General features: G+C 35.4%; 1 protein-coding gene across 2 annotated transcripts in view; it reads right to left on the bottom strand.

The window, feature by feature from the left end:
- DIP-beta (Dpr-interacting protein beta) overlaps positions 1 to 17,575 on the bottom strand; it is an 88,516-nt gene that overhangs the window by 54,427 nt on the left and 16,514 nt on the right. For both annotated transcript variants that reach the window (XM_074101502.1, XM_074101503.1), the window contains exon 2: positions 16,838 to 17,041. In XM_074101502.1, the coding sequence (XP_073957603.1) occupies positions 16,838 to 16,919 (82 nt within the window). In that variant the 5' untranslated portion in view covers positions 16,920 to 17,041. The remainder of the gene's footprint in view (positions 1 to 16,837; positions 17,042 to 17,575) is intronic.

Raw genomic sequence — 17,575 nt, 5'->3', positions numbered from 1 at the left:
TGTGGACAAATCTAGAATATGTTTTGCCCCTCGGCCCTCAACTGTAAAAAATAACAGAAAGAATTAATGAAAAGTTTTAGTCAAAAGCTGTAAACCGTGCACTTAATTTTAACCCGTCGTTGTAGTATTTAGCGTATTTATCTCACCCAGAGGGAAACTCTTAGTGTTCGTTATAAAAATTCATGCTAGAAAGAAAATTAAATTTACAAGTATCCAGCTAAAACAGCTCCTAGTACAGAGCTGCACATTTTCCGCTAAGTCTGGCAACGCGCTACTTTTCTGCTTTTTTCCCAAAAGAGAACTCTTTTAAGCGTAATCCCATTACACGTCAGAGTCCCGTCATAGTTAAATTTAGGTTGTCGACATGGCCAATAAAATGTTGCTGGGAGTTGTCGCGTGCTAGAAATGCAGCTGTTTTTTAGGGTTGTTATGTTATAAGTGAGCGGTTCGGCTTATAAAATGTGAGGTTTATATGAATACTGGCGGCATTTTAGCAGCCCAGCTGCATTGTTATTCAGTCGACGGAGGCGGCGGCGCGCACGCCCCGCAGCTTATCGCTGGGCCCCAGTCGTTGTAAATTAAATAAATATACACCTAATGAGCGGAAATACAATGCATGACTAAGCTAAATAATTGCTTCATCTCCTTATTCACAGAACGTTCTCTTTATTCACGCGTTTGTGTAATATAAACTGTGCTATTTAAATGCCTGAAGAGTGATTATAATACAAGCATAGTTTGCTTAACGCGAGTAATGTGACGTTGCAATGCAAGCGCTTAAATGGTAATTAAATGGTAAATATGATAATCTTGTTTGTTTATTAAAAGTTTACATTTTGAAGTAATTCACTAACATGAATAAATGCACTTTAATACTTGTTATTGATTCAATGTGCCGCGTATACCAATAGCTCCGGGTGGAAAGTGATTCCGGGTATATACCGGGTGTGACCTGTAATATGAGCAAATAATTAAAACATAGATCATACTCATCAAACTGAACAACATTATTTCAGCGACTTTTAAAAATAATTGTTTTTTTTTTTAATTTTTATTACACTTTTAAGTTTATTCCAAGAAGCAACGTAAAGCAAAATGCTTGATGTTTGTAGCGTGACAGGCGACGTCAGTTGTGTTTTAGGATGGCGTACATTGATTGCAGTATTTAATTTGTATGAAAAATGGAAAATTCCAAGACTATTATTTTTAAAAGTCGTTCAACTAATGTTGTTCAGTTTGACGAGGACGATCTATGCTTTAATTTTTTGCTCGTACAGGCCACACCCGGTAATTAGGTACAGGTTGTCCCAAGACGACGCCACATGGAGGGGAAGCAGCTTAAATATTGTAGATAGACCATTTTACTGAAAGAAGACTTCATTTTATTTTTAAAAACAATTTTAACTGCATGCAAAGATTTTTGAATAATCGTTTGCCTGAACCGGGAATCGAACCCGCCAAAGGTAAAAAAAAACATCCGTTATTTTATGAGGCCGGTCAAAAGGCTCAATAGGAAGGATTTTTTTTCCAAGTACCTAACCTAGCATCTTAAATAAACGAAAGACCAAGAAATGTTACATGTACAACTTTAGGAAAACGAATACTTGCCTTTTCTTTGAATTTGTTGTGTTGTGATTTTATCATTTTAAAGTATTACTAAAAAGTACCCACTTGACAAATAAATTTCCCTATTAGTTAAAAGTACATTATTATTATATTATTATATTTAGCCTATAACTGTGTCCCACTGTTGGGCAAAAGCCTCTCCTGTTGACTTCCACATCTCCCTATCCAGAGCTATATTTGGGAAGCAATCACCGCCGCCCATGGGCACCTGTCAATACGAGGGGTATCACAGAGCCGATGAACAGAGAAAATGGCAAAAATGGAACCCTTATAGTTTCGCCATGTCAGTCTGTCTGTCTGTCTGTCCGTCCGCGGCTTTGCTCAGGGACTTTCAATGCTAGAAAGCAGTAATTTTGCACGAATATAATGAAAGCTATGCCGACAAAATGGTACAATAAAAAATTTTTTTTTTTTATTACAGTACCTCCCATTAGACGTAAAATGGTGGTGATTTTTTTTTCTCATCCAATCTTGTAGTATGGGGTATCGTTGATAGGTCTTTTAAGACCATTAGGGGGTTTCTAAAATGATTGATTTGTTTTCAAAATATTCAACTTTAAAGTGAAAATTTTCATTAAAATCGAGCGTCCCCCCCCCCCCTCTAAAATCTTAACCGGTGGGTGGAAAAATTGAAAAAATTCACGTTGGTAGTGAGTATATCAATCTTACAAGGAAAACTATAATGGTTAAGTTTTTTGAGAATTATTAGCAGTTTAAGAGTAAATAGCAATAGCGGCTAACAAAATACGAAATCCTTAGATATTACTTATTTTTTTGGTAATGGCTACGGAACCCTATTTTGGGCGTGTCCGACACGCTCTTGGCCGGTTTTTTAAAGATCCCTAAGTTGTACCGCTACGGAAACATTGTCCCATGAAGCTGGTTCTATACTTTAGTCGTGCGTGGAAAAAAGTTTCGCTTAAAGCGGACGGTGCTAGATTGCCAACCATCAATGTGGTGAGGATGAACACTCCCCATGATATATGTGGTACAAGATGCAGAGAGATGCATCATCTCTCCGCATTGCCACAGGATCAAGCCGGTCAAAGAGTTCCCGGTTGCCGACAAATCTAGCAACCCTACGTTGGATGCGGTCAAATGGAAGAAGCTGATACTGGGGTGCTCCAGCCTAGAGATGGGAACAATACTCCATAAGCGATTAACATATACACAATTATAAGTATCTTGTTTAAAGATATTTCATTTAAAACTTTATTCACAAGATAAATGAAGAAGCGAATTTTTCGTAACCCATAACGGTGAATAATTTTAAAATTTTCGAACTTTGAATTATTATCCGGAAACTAGAACACTATTTATTACTCGACTTCCTTTTAATGTTTATTCAAAGGAGAGACAAGTTGAAAAATATTAGGGGTTCGAATCTACTTCTACTGAGTCGGAAGAAAGTTATGATCGAGGGAGGTTTTATTCGATCTGACTGGTTAGTAAGAAGTTTGTTCTCTTAGACGGATTACTCGCCCGTGTCCCTTCCAGTTGATCTGTGCCCAACTGAAAACATTTATCAGAAAACATCAATTGTATTTTTATGAGTTAAGGCGCCAAGGACAAAATATGTTTCTGTTGTTTTTTGGGGGCCGTACCTTAAAATGAAAAACGGAACCCCTAAAGAATTACTTCGTTATTAGTCTGTGTGTTTAGTTAAAGTAAATTCTTTGGCCTATGGGCTATAAAAATGAATTTCCTTAGCCAGAGATGAGAAGAAACAACCTTCAGAAAAATATCAAATATGATGGGTATCGAATCGTATAGGGTAATTTCTGTTAACTTTAAAAAAATAAGTACAATAGATTTCGATGAAAAAACATGTTTTTTGTCGGAGTACTTACATAAGGGTTCTGTAGTCCTACAAGGAACTATTATAATTTCGCCATGTCCCTCCGTACGTTTGTCAATCCGCCTTAGTTTAGAGAATTCTAGCTAGTTCTAATTTAACATGGATATGGATACAAATCACGCAGACAAAGTAAAATACATAAAAAAGTCCCGTCTAAACCCATTGTGTGGATCTATGAAAAGTCTTTTTTCAATTCAGGGATTAGTTTGCAAAATATTATGCTTTAAATTACTGATTTTCTTAGAGTCAAGTGCCCCCCATCCCCACCTCCTACAAGCTTTAGCTAATGGTTTACCGTTAGTGTGAAACATCACTTACAGATTTACAAATGTTTAGTTGTTATTGTTTGACTGCTTTGGTAAAAACTTCTAATTGATGCTTACGTTGTAAAAGAATCAAGAAATAAGTGAACTAGAAATATTGATAAACAGAAGCCCGCACTAGTTACTGAGGTATCCGGACTGCGTTCGATAAAATGTCCGCGCGAAGGATAAGAAAGGATGAATTTTGTTCCAGAGTGTTCATGAAAGTAGTGGAAACGCGATCTCTTACACCATTGTAAGTATATTGATCTGGGAACGTACGGCTTGTTTCGTACGAGCAGATCCTTTGAGGCGCACAGACGGACGGCCTTTGAACAGAGCTCGAGCTCTTTTTGATAGCGGTATAGATTCAAGCACTGAATAGACTTTTCCTCTTATTTTTCACTTATTCTGGACATGAATAATCAGTAGAGCTTTCCGGTTTATTTTATTTTAAGAATTACCGATGATGTTTAGGTAAAGCGCAGCGCAGAAGTTATTACGACTTATTTGCCTAATTGCAACCGAGTTATTCAGACCAGTTTGTTATTTTTAAAGAATTATTATTATTTTTATAAAACTTGCAGTTAATTTGAGGATATTGTAGATTCTATCTCTATTTTTTAAATTAATTGTCACTTACATAATACACTTATACTTTCTGATTATATTTTATTTTATGTATTAATTTTATTACAATTCTATATCATACCTATACCTACATACATAGGCTATTTTTATTTCAGGGACGTATAAAGTTTCGGCAGGACGCCGGTAAAGTTACGGGTAACAGCTAGTAAGATATGAAATAATAAAGCAGAAGTCACAAATAATCCATGATAATCACGATAAGCTCTCAAGTTTGTGCTTATAAGAAATAACCGGGCACGTCATGATCTCTTACAAGGAAAAATTATATTTGATCACATTAATCGAACATTCTATTTGTCTTTTGGCTCCTGACCCTATCCCGGCAGCGAAGGCAGAGCGTTCGAGAATTTCAATTTAGGAGAAGAATGTGCCGACATAACGTGTGGACCGAGATATTTTGATAGCACATGTTCCTCGTGAATAAATTTCTTCCGCGCTTTAAAACTTTTTAAACGGTTTTGTTATTTAACCAATATGTAACGGCTAAGATTCCTGACAACCGACAACGAAGTTTCTTTTTATTACTTCGATAGATGAGTAGATTTGTTCAGTGAGGAGCATTTGGCTGAGAATGAAACTAGCTCAGTGATTAATATTAACGTCTGAATTGGGCAATAACATTATTATTATAACATTTAGACGTTGGTTGCGAAGAGATAGACAGTATTTACCTCTGTCTGCCGTAATTGATATTCATACAATGCTATATTTTAACAACCTAGTACGATAACCAAATGTTTTGTATAAGTATGTGTGTTCAATCTAAAGTTTATCAGGTATTCGATTTGCTAGTAGCCACTTTACCTTTACATTTGTTAATAAGCAGTTCAATATGGTAGTAACTACCATTAATCGAAAATCAAAATCATAACTCTAGTTTAAAAATATAGGTATAATTATCTTATTCCTAAAAATCAAATACATTTTTAACATATCTTAGGCCTCTAGGTTGGCAACGCGTCTGCAATCCCCCTGGTGTTGCAGGTCTCTATGGGCGGTGGTGATCTCTTACCATCAGGAGACCCACTTGCTCGTTTGCCATCCAGTCGAATAACAAAACGGGATACCCTTGCATATTTTGTATGACAGTTGCTAGCAGAGATTGTCTCTTATTTGCCGATAATATATTTAACATTATAATGTTTATTATATATAATGTTATATATATTATCGGCAAATAAGAGACAATCTCTGCTAGCGACTGTCATACAAAATATGCAAGGGTATCCCGTTTTGTTATCTCATAAAAAATATGCCAATTAATTGGTGTTTCCAACCCAATTAAACAAAACCTTGGTCTCAGTCGTCATATTATGCGGCTGTGGATAAAATGCTAAGATCTGAATGTGGGGTTCCCAATCGATTTCGTATTAAATATAAATCGAATTTGTAGTAAATAATATAAAAGTTACTTTTTTGAGTTCCAAACTGAAAGGCTTCAAATGGGACCCAATTTTTTGTACTCTTGCACCACGTAGGTACCTATTTAGTCTGTTTTACAATATAGCACTTGCATTGAGTTGGAAACTGATCCTTATGAATTTCGTAATACGTCACAATTTCCATTGTAATTATTAAAAATACGACTAGCTTTAAAAATATTCTTTGTCACGTATGTATTCGATAGCTACTTTTGATTCTGACCACAGAGTACACTCCAATAAATGGGGCCCTCATTAAGGGTTAAAAAAACTCTAACCAGCGACTTCGTCTGCACATATTTCGTTTATCGTGCCCCTGCTATAACTACCTGATACAATCAGCCTAAAAACTATGTATCTCAGAATTATCAGGATCTCCAAACAATCTCTGTACCAAAATTTCATCACGGTCGATTGAGTACTTTAAGCGTGTCTAACAAAAACTAAAAGGAAGAAAATAAATCTAGTGGTCTAGAACTCTGTCAAGAAGCTCATTTAAGGTTCAACAGTCGGGACCCATTACCAAGATTTTATGAGCTGCTTACGATTTGAATGGGTCCCGACTGTTGAACCTTAAATGAGCTTCTTAAAAGAGTTCCAGGCCACTAGATTTATTTTCTTCCTTTTAGTTTTCAAGGCAGTCGGGTTTTTTGATTTTTTAAATTTAATGTTTTTTATTTTATACTTTTTTGATATTTCTGTGAAAATAGTACATTAAAAGTATTATATCCCATATATATTTAGAATGGGCTAATTATTAGCTTTCATTTGATTCCCATATTTTTTTTATATTCCTTCGCCATATTTTTTTTCGCAGACGCCATATTGAAATATTATATATATACCCTATGTCACTCCGACAGTTATGACGAATCCAATGATACCTCATATGTTACAATCCGTCTAGCAAAGAAATGGATATACATACCCACATACATAAGTACATAAATACATACATACATACCCTACATACTTACATACATACATACAAACATACTTACATACATATATACGCTCGAAAAACTTAACCCTCCTTCGGGCAGTCGGGTAAAAAACACACAAACTGAGTTCATTCGCATTTATAATATTAGTTAGGATTAATTGTTATATTAACTAACTTGAGCCTGCAGTTTCAGCTCCGTTGAAGATAAAAGGATAGTTTAGTTTCCTTTCCCGTAACATTAAAAAAAAACTCTTTTCAATGCACCTTTGACATACTGATGGTAAATGGCTGCGAAATTTGATACCCCTAGGCTGGCTCCAATGATGGTTTACACTGTGCGTTGTCTGTGTCAGTCAGTTTTTCACAATAGCACTGTTTCACAGGCATGAATGAAGAATATTTATTAACATTTTCATGAAAGCTTCCCGTCAGGTACCTACATACCAGACGCAAATTTTAGGCCATAAGTATATGAAGGATTGATTGTAATTGGCAATTTAAAAAAGTAATCAAGTTTATTAATCAAAATGATCTTCAGGCTAAATTGAGACTCAAAATTGCAATAACGCTATAAAACTGCCCGAATCTTAATATCCCAAAAATCCCAAGGTTGTCTAAAATAAGTATCACAACAACAGATATGATAATACAACGGATAAACGGTATTCTATAAGCCATATTAAATTAATTACGACTATAAACCCCCAAATGTATTTATGAGGGATCATGCCATGAATAAATTTCCTCAACGAAATTTTGATGCGTGAAATAGCGGTGGCGACTGTGACAAAGCTTTAAATAACTTTTCATCCTAAGCTTCATATTCGAGGGTTATTTCACATTATTTATAAGTCTGCAAAAACGACATCCTAATTGGATAATATTTATTACGGTAAAGTCTTTTAGACACACACAAAAACCTCAAATTATACAAAAAATTAACGCCCAAATTATGCTGTGAACATTTTCCTTAATCTAAAATCGTGTTCAAATTTCTACAATTATAATTTCAAGTGATATAACCCTTGTATTCATTGATTCCAGAACACCAGAATAAAAGGTAAAGCTGGTTTTAGACAACAATTAATGCGTCACATCTATTAATCGAGTAGACACTCGCAAACATAAAAGTTAGGCTCTAATAAACAAAGCACATAGCGGGTGCTCTGAAGTAGATAAACCCTTATGGACGTTGAAGACAAGTGACGACGGTCACGTTTTTAATTACCCAGTCCCCATCCGTAATGTGTCACTAGGGGAGTTTGCACTCTCTACGTGAAACGGGATTTTTTTCAAGGCTTCATTGACGGTACGGGTAGTTTTGGTTGGAGATTTATTGTAAACCTTGTTGAAATTATGCTGTAGTTGTAGCTATGTAATTTATTGGACCATCAGAATGTTAAGAGTAACATTATAATAAACGTCAAATTACAAGTAGGTAGACGTTACATTAAAGTTAGTTTCTGATCACTTTTTCTACTTTACCGCATTAACACACATATGCTGATCTTGTATGACGTTAGTTTACAACTGTAAAGTTCCCAAAGCACCTACATAAAACGCTAAAACTATTTATTTTTGGTAAACGCAAGTAACTTAAGTAAAAAATACTCTCACTTTTTTTCTTTAAAAAAAGAATTAAATAAGCCCTTTCTTTCTGAACTTCAGGCACCCTTTTTATTATTTAATATTCATAAATACAGGTCAAGCAGCCTTACTTCGGAAAGCTCGGCTTTAAAACGTTTAGACGCCGGCAGCCAAAAGAGCCACTGAAAAGAAAAACACTCTTAAATAGACTTCTTAGCAAGTTCGCGGAATAAAACATTAAGAGCAACAAAATGCAGTTAAATGTGTTGTTATGAGGCGGCACGGTGGAAAACTATTTCCCGGATTATTTGTGTAACTTCGCCAGTCTGCCCAACGAGTTGTTATGAAAGAAGTTATCGTGCTTGAAAATTTTAAAAGCTTTTGCATTTCTTAAATAGACATAAAATACTGAAAGTTGAATAGTTTCTTTGCTGTTTCACTTTTTTTCTAGGTGCTAAATCTTAGGGAAAATTACTTACCTGCTGAAGAATTACTTGATATAAATAAGTTGAGTTTTTTATGCTGTTATCTTTCAATATTTAATAAACAGGTTGGCGCTGATGGTACACTACGCACCTTTTAAGACGACATAAAAATGTTCTATCAATAAATAAAACAAGACCCTCCAAGCTGCGTCGGACAGCATCAATAAAAGTCTTATTTCGGTTCAGTGTGAAAGGGGACCGCTTAAATATCCTTTGTTTTCGAGATGAATCACGAACTAGAAAATACGATCAGATGGCTGCTCAATTTTACTTTAGTCAATAGATATTTCTGGACGTTAAATTTATGCTTACACTGTTTGACAGATTTAATTCTTTGAACTCGTTAGTTTGAGCAGTTATTAATTGCTTTTACCGGGCTGGCTAGGTTTTAATATTTTACTGGGCTTGGCTGTTGTTAATCAAATATATATTATATGTATAATACTCGTATGGGATTTAGTTACTTTGAAACTTTTCACTCCATTTGCACGGAAACAAGGTCATAACAAGCAGGTTTTTGCAACTTGTGTATGTCGCCGCGCCGCCATTTGTTTTTTACCTAGTTACAAACACTGTTCTTTGGGCACAAAATTGTTATGTTTTGAAGTGTATGACGTTCTCTGACGTTATCTGACGTTTCTCAACATAATAGTAGGTATTTGTACCCTCACTTATTTAAGTGATAAAAACATCAAATGAAATGTTTTACGGGTGGTATAGTATTAAATTAATTACAGCGAAGCTTGACCCTGAATGGCTTCAGTCTGCCTAATTTGCTCGTAATTCGTTACTTACTGCCAACAAGATCAGTCAAGATGCAGGGCATAATGTTAAAATAGTTTAGAACAATTCATTAAAGATCTGTTAACGTTCCTCCCAAATTTTCTCACTTTTCATTACTCATGACGTCTAAAGGGGCTGGACAGCACAAACGTGAAGTTAGTCAGTAAGCGGCGATGTTGGACCGAGTCCCAAGTGATTTAATACAATTTTGCTGTAAAACAGCAAGAGTTTATCCACGATGTTACCGTTTAAAATAACAAAAACCGGCCTAGAGCGTGTCGGACACGCCCAAAATAGGGTTCCGTAGCCATTACGAAAAAATTAAGTAATATTTTTCTAAGGATTTTGTATTTTATACGGAATCTTCCAAGTTTAGGTATATTTTATACCTTAGGCTGCTATTTACTCATAAACTACTAATAATTCTCAAGCAAACTTAGCCGTTATAGTTTTCCTTGAAAGTTTGATAACTTACTACCATCCTGATTTTTTTCAAATTTTTCCACTCACCGGTTTAAATTTTAAAGGGACGCTCGATTTTTATGAAAATTTGCACTTTAAAGTTGAATATTTCGCAAACAAATCACTGTATCGAAAAATCGTCTTAGCAACCCCCTAATGGTTTTAAAAGACGTATCCAAACTATAGGGTTGGATAAGAAAAAAAAACACTCCCACTTTACGTCTATGGGAGGTACCCTAAAAAAAATATTTTTGAATTTTTAATTATACCATTTTGTCGGAATAGTTTACTTATATATCCGTGCAAAATTACAGCTTTCTAGCATTCATAGTCCCTGAGCAAAGCCGCGGATGGACAGACAGACAGACAGACAGACAGACATGGCGAAACTATAAGGGTTCCGTTTTTGCCATTTTGCCTCCGGAACCCTAAAAAGCAAGTGGACGAATAGGTAATAAAAAAGCGGCGTTTTTTTTATAATGTTTATAATAATGCATATTATGCTTGATTAATTATTGATACGTTGTGGAAACTACAGGTCGTAAAATTCTTGCTTTAAATATTTTATTTGCTTACATTGGTATAAAAGATAGCCGCAGTTACCTACTTTGGATGCGTCGGAAAATTTGACTAGAAAAAAGCTGCTTAATTTTCTGACATATGGAAAGCAATCTTAGTTCGTCAGCAGCGGAAGTCAAGAGGGTGATAAATAAAATGGCTTCCCCTTTCCCCAATTTTATATAAACAAGCGTCCCATCCGCAATCTGCATGTTTATGAGCAAATATTCTATAAACAAGTCAGAAGGCATGTGTAAGGGCAAAGACGCAAGTGGGTGTACTTCCTTAGGTACCTACTTTTTTTATTGCAATTCAGAGTTTTTTTTACTTTTATTTTATATTTAAAATTCACATCTGATAAAAACTTCATGACATTATGACAACTGAATTGAGAAGCATAAAAAGTTTCGATATTCTGTACAGTTAGCTGCAAAAGTAGCCCTGAACTTATACTTTATTATAGGGATAGGACTATAAAATTGCAGGGTGTAGAAGTACCTTGGTCGCTGACTGAAATCTACCTACCTTATTAAAAAAATACTGCAAAATTATCACTAAACAATTGTTAAATTGGAATATGTGAGTGCCTAGCTTTATAGTGTAGAAACGGAGACAGCAATACACAAAATTGCATGCAAATAAGCTAAGAGTGGGCCATAAATACGGCCATTGTTTCCTTGGATTTAGCCTTGTCTCCATTTCCTTATTGTCAAGAATGTCAAAATATTTTATGAGTTCTTTGACTGCGTGCAGTTGTTTTATTTTGAATAAATTTACGGATAGGCTCTTACTTGAATTAGACTAGATGAGCTCGACAGGGTACGATGTGAAGATATTTTCATAATTTGCATGTAATTTTAATACGGTATTTGACAACTCCTGATTTTGCCATATCTTAATATTGTTATGAAAATATAGATATACAGATAGTGTTTAGCGAAGAGAAAATTTAAATCGGTTGAAAATTGGATTTATAGTGATTTTTTGAAAAACTATATACCTGTCTCTTTCTCAAACGCTTTTCTCTATGCAGCAAGTATGGCGGTACTGGCGTGTGACGTCACATGCCAGTATGTCTTTTTCTGTTTAATCTTGAATTTCAAACCTTTATAACTTTGTTATTTGTAAAGGTAGCTTAAAAATTGTTTTTCTATTCGATAGCAGGCATTGTGTAGTTTTAATTTATAAAACATATACAAAATAGTCAAATAATGTATTGTTCCACGCAGCAGGAAAAACGTTTCTGTTACTGAATTTGGTTGTCAAAATAGCAAGATAATTCTGCGCTTGGTCTTCATAATGAACGTTAAACCGTCAAAAATGGAGATAAACCTACTAGTATCATGAGTACAAAACTTTGTAAGTAAGTAGGTATGTGTGTGTATGTATTTTGTGTGTTGTGTTCTTATTTGTTACCCCTTCACGATATCGATGGGTCCTATGTACGAATATAAGGGCCAGTGTTTTTTTTTCAATTTTGAGTTTTGTGCGTTATAGGTATCTATAAACTATATATTTAGAAAGTGGATTTAAAAAAACACTGTTATTGAATTATTTTTCGAGTTTTTATTGACGTAAAATGGCCGAACTAGATGCAATTTTAACGTAAAAGGGCTAAACGTACGTTTTATACTTTTACGCGCACGGTAAATCCCGTGGCGGTTTTTTTTTAATCTGGGGGCATAACTGCCATTTAAGTCCTTGTACGTCAAGCGGAATGCCGCTACCCCGATGCTACATCGTAATCAAAGTCAAAGTCAAAGTCAAAATATCTTTATTCGATTTAGGCTATAACAAGCACTTATGAATGTAAAAAAAAATCTACCACCGGTTCGGAAAAACCTCTGTTGAGAAGAATCCGGCAAGAAACTCAACGAGGTATATTTTTTTTAAACAGATTTACAATATTATTAAATGATATCTATACATCACAAGTATTTAACACAACTTTATTTTTAACACAGTAGGTTCGCTATTTGAAGGGATCGCTAATGCGGATCGGAATTCTTTACAAATATCCTTGTCCATGATATCATTAACTTTATAATACGCCTTAGATATTAATGTCTTCTTGACAATAGATCTGAATTTTGTATCTGTTTCATTTATAATATTTTTTGGAATTTTATTATAAAAACGTATGCAATTCCCCAGAAACGACTTTTTGGATTTAGCTAGTGTGTAAGATGGAACTTTAAGCTTCCCTGTGTTTCTAGTAGCCTTTGGCTTATCGACGTTAGTGGGAAAATCACATAGAATAATATGTTCTTCCTTACATACATGATTATTTCAAAAACCAAAAGCGTATGTGATTGTATTACTTTTAAAAAAAACATGTATCTTGGGTAACGTATTTCTACCAATGATTTTAAGGTTGAACGCGTATATGAGCCAAAGTATCTAGTAGATCTTTTTACTGTCTTTTTGAACACAAGTTTATTTCCCGGAAATTCACGTATAATGGGCGTATGTACAATAAATTTAAATAAAAAAATATTTTATTTAAATTTATTCATTGTGGTTGAAGGACAGAGTACTATTAGCTAGTGTGCCAAATTTTAGAATTCTCGCATACACCATCTCTAAGTTACGACAGTTTTTGTCTTTGAAAGCCCGTCCTGTAAAGTAAGGGTTTTACACTTACGCCCTTATACGTAGGACCCATCAATATTGCTGGTCAGATTTGGGCAAAATGTGTTATGTACCTACATATAGATAGCACGACATTTGAAATAACACAAAGGTAGGTAACTAACTTTGAAGCACGATATTCCTTGGAGAGTGACAAAATCTCGAAATTTCAACCGCTGCAGGGTTTGGAGTCATGAAATTTGGCACGGCTGTTTTTAATAAAATGTCAATGAACACAACGATGTAATTTTTGGGAATTATCAGGGAATTTAGTTAAATTCAGAAATTTCAATTCAACTGCTGATTTCTTTTAACGCGTTTTGCGTTTAAATTTGTCAACAAAGTTTTTATGTAGATAAGTATTTTTATTATACATGCTTGAATATTAAGTACAAGTTTTTAATTCCGCATTTGATCTTACTCAACTTTGTTTATTGTCTACTTAAACATAACCCTAAAACTTCTTTAGTAAGTGAACCCATTAACATTCAGAATGTCGCTGTCCTTTCGTGGCATAAAGTCGTAACAATTTAATGCATAATGTTCTGTTTTGTTTCAGACTAGTAGTTTTGTTATTGTTATAAATTTTTAGATTATTTTACATTACTTTTCCTAAAAAAATTGATTTCTACTATTATAAAATGCGTCGATATGACTTATTCTGGTTCTTGTTATCCTGTAGGTACCTATACAAAATCGCCACCTTTAAAAAAAGCTCTTTAATTATTTTTCAATGCGCTGCGCTCCCTTTGACTACAATTTTTCAGATTTTAAGCACTTTTCGGTCCGATATGTCTGATCGCTTTATAAGAATTCTAGCAAAAAAAAAAATTCTATTCTATTCTATTCTAATCGCGACTGTACTCGACATCAGGCAGCGACCACTCTCTCAATGAACTGAAATAAGCTGAAAATATTAATGCTTGTCAGTAAATCACCAGGGATGGCTTCTTCATCAGGCTATGTCCAAACAAAACGGCTCATTGCCTCCCTGATTAATTGCAAAGCGAGCCGTGGTGACATTAAGATGTAAAAAAAGATAACCTATCTATAACATAATTCACATATTTTTGCGACTGGTTTTCTAGTTGTCGCGTAAATAATCTTAAATTGAAAAATATGGTAAATATTTTAATTATAAGTAGGTAAATCAAATGAATAAGCTTTTACTAAACAGAAATATGTCTGAAGAGGATTTTGCTACAACTTATGTTGTGAATGCATAAATTTCTTGTCAAGAATATGATGAGCATAAATTACGTCATGTTTTTGAAGTGCGCAAGTACCTACTACTTAGTCGCTTCAACCTACACGAGCCTGTCATGTTTCACACAAGTAGGGATTTGGCAAAAAGGTGGTAATAAGGTATGCAAGCCCTCATTCCTTTGTCGGCCACTCTCTCGCAACGTGAGTGGAATCTCCACGTGCGGACGGAGATTTGCTAACTCTCACGTTAAGAAGTCGGCACATGAAATGTAGACGACGCACTCATAAAAGTACCTATTCAGTCATTCATACTTTATGTTTCGGAAGAAGCTTTCTACACGTCGCCACAGCGGCGTTCAAAGTTGTGGAATGGTTGAATATATTTGTGTTATTTAATTTACGAGTGCGTCCTCATTTATTATAGAAACTCAAATTTGTATCAGAGCATAAAGGTAAGGTCGGGCGTACACGGGCAGGGTCGAACGGCCGCATCATTGTGCGGGCGAGCCGCGGGCGCGCGATTACAATGCCGTCGCACTGACATTTTCGCTAATGGTTCCAGGGTAGGCACAATAAAACGACAATACGACGCGAGATAAGGTGGCAAGTGAAAATTTTACAACGAGATTAATTTAATTCTTGTGCCGGTTTATAGATACTCGCCGCGCTAGGCACTGTTTCGCGGGCTCTTGAGGATATAAATTCTCTTGTGGAATTTCGGCAAGAATTTTTCATACTTACCATGTTTGAGGTACCATGCCTTATTACGCGTGCCTTTTATGCTTAAAAATTGCAGCGTTTAGATTGGTGTTTGGGAAAAACGCCTACAAATATTAATAATTGTTCGAAACACCCTGAAGGCGTAATCCGTTTCACACGCATCCACCGCGGTAACCCAAAGTGTAACAAAAAATGTATTTTAACGAAATATTCAAAGCCCATTCCCGCGTAGGTATAGGTGGCTAGGAACATTTTGACATTTTGACCCGCACACCGTTTTTCAATGAGGATTCCACACCCAACGCTTTTCAGTCCCGAAAGGGTTGTCCGCGTTATTCATATTTTTTTCATATTTTTATTATCAGCGCATCATTGCTTCAAAAGTGAGTTCTGAATGAATATCGCTTTGCAAATGTCTCACCTAGCTTGCCTGTCGGGAGCATTTAGAAACTTATAAAACCTTTTAAAAAGTAGATGACTAATGTACAGGTTAATGAGTAATTTCACAACTGATAAGTTAGTCATATTTACGATAAACGACAACGTTAGAAATTAATAAAGTGTGGTTATACTCCAAATGAAATTGTGTTTAATTAAATACAAAATTATGTTATTTGAGTTAACATTTTTTTTTGTATGTGAGTTCACACACAAACAAAGCCCGATTGAATGATATTTAAATATTCTATAGAAAGGAACTTAAGTAAGTATATACTTGTATATATATTTCCAATTTTTATTAGGGTTAATGGTGTTTCGAATGGTTACCGGTAAGTCTTCGCCCTGAACAGAGTCACAGATTAACTAATAATTCCATAGCAGAGTGCTGATCATCCACGCACCCTAATAAACAACATCTTAAGTATGAACCAAACCTGTTTACATAATGTGCGAAACCAATATTGCTGCTATATCTTTCTTTAGATAATGGACTAAGTCTGCTCATGGCTGCTGCAATCTGGGCAAAACGTCGGAGTACTTACCATCTTTTAAATAATACTTAAGTTCTACAATGGTACCGGTTTGCAAATTATGAGATAAAATATGTGCCATCAGCTAAATATGTGGTCTAACATACCACCCTACTTAAAGTTGATAATCGTTTGCATGTCATAAAACAATAATGCTAATAGACGTGTGTCAATTTGAAAGTTTGACTTTAGCGACATACCTATTCATTTGATAGGACCTTGCTAAAAAATTGATAGACCACTTGTTTGGTTGATGGTACCTAGTAGTGTCTGCAAATTATTTTAGAGTCTCGTGAGTGTACGCTTTTGATTCAAGCTCACCTTGACAAGAACCGCAGATTGGTTCGAAACAAGTCTGGCATACCTCGACTTCTAATAATACGTGTGTGACCCGTATACCTTATTTAATTTAATTATTGCTGCATCTCATGTTGGTTTTAATTGAAAATCATACGTAGATACGATAATAAGGTACTTATCCAAAAAAATAATATGTCAACACTGGGGCGTGTTTCACTGTTCAGGAATTTGTACGTTATAAGCTGATTGTATCTTCAAAACCGGCATCTAAAGCACTCGAATCACCCCATAAAGCCCTGAACCACTGTAAGAATATCATAAAACAGTACATACCTATAAAATTAACATGTAAAACTGCTAGGACAAGAAGGCGCGCGAGGGGTCGGCCGCCTCGCGAGTGCGCGCCCGCTGCCATCTCTCAGCGCGCGAGCCTCCCGTGCTGCCATCTACTGCCCGACTGCCCAACTAGCCGCATGTTCATCTGGTTTCAACTGCTATACGTATTGTTTTAACCTCATGTTGATGTGAAGTCGAGATCTGAAAAGAAACAAATAATAAGCTTCAGACTCTTCAAGGAATACGAGTCTAGGTACTTAATCAACGCGCGAGTCCAAAGCCGCGTACACATCCGTACACTCGATACTAGAATATGTATAACAGTAACCAAAAAATCTATAGCAAGCAGCCTAGAACTAGAAGAAGTTTGTGCGTGGTCTTACACCTCAGAGTTTTTCGGGATTTACTTGTGTGAAAGTACTTACTTTTTTGCGATGGAACCCATAGCGAGGAAACTTTAAACATACCTCTAAAGCAGGGCAATGGTGAGCACACGTGAGAACTACAGCCCAAGCACTCTCGTTCCGAGAGGAGGCCTATGCCCAGTGAGATGCCCCTAACGTAGGAGAGATTATTCCACTATTGCGCGTGATAACCTCGTCATTAAGGTGCAAATATAAAAAGAAAAAAATAAAGATTTATTTTAGGTCCATCAGTACCACTTACCATCTACCACCAGTAATAAAACCTGCTCCTTGGATGCAATTTTAAATGTCACTAATAAGTTCTCAAATC

Source organism: Choristoneura fumiferana, chromosome 18 (assembly GCF_025370935.1).
Source record: "Choristoneura fumiferana chromosome 18, NRCan_CFum_1, whole genome shotgun sequence".
Lineage (NCBI taxonomy): Eukaryota > Metazoa > Arthropoda > Insecta > Lepidoptera > Tortricidae > Choristoneura > Choristoneura fumiferana.
Note: the sequence above shows the minus strand (reverse complement) of the source record. Positions and strands in the feature narration are given on the sequence as shown.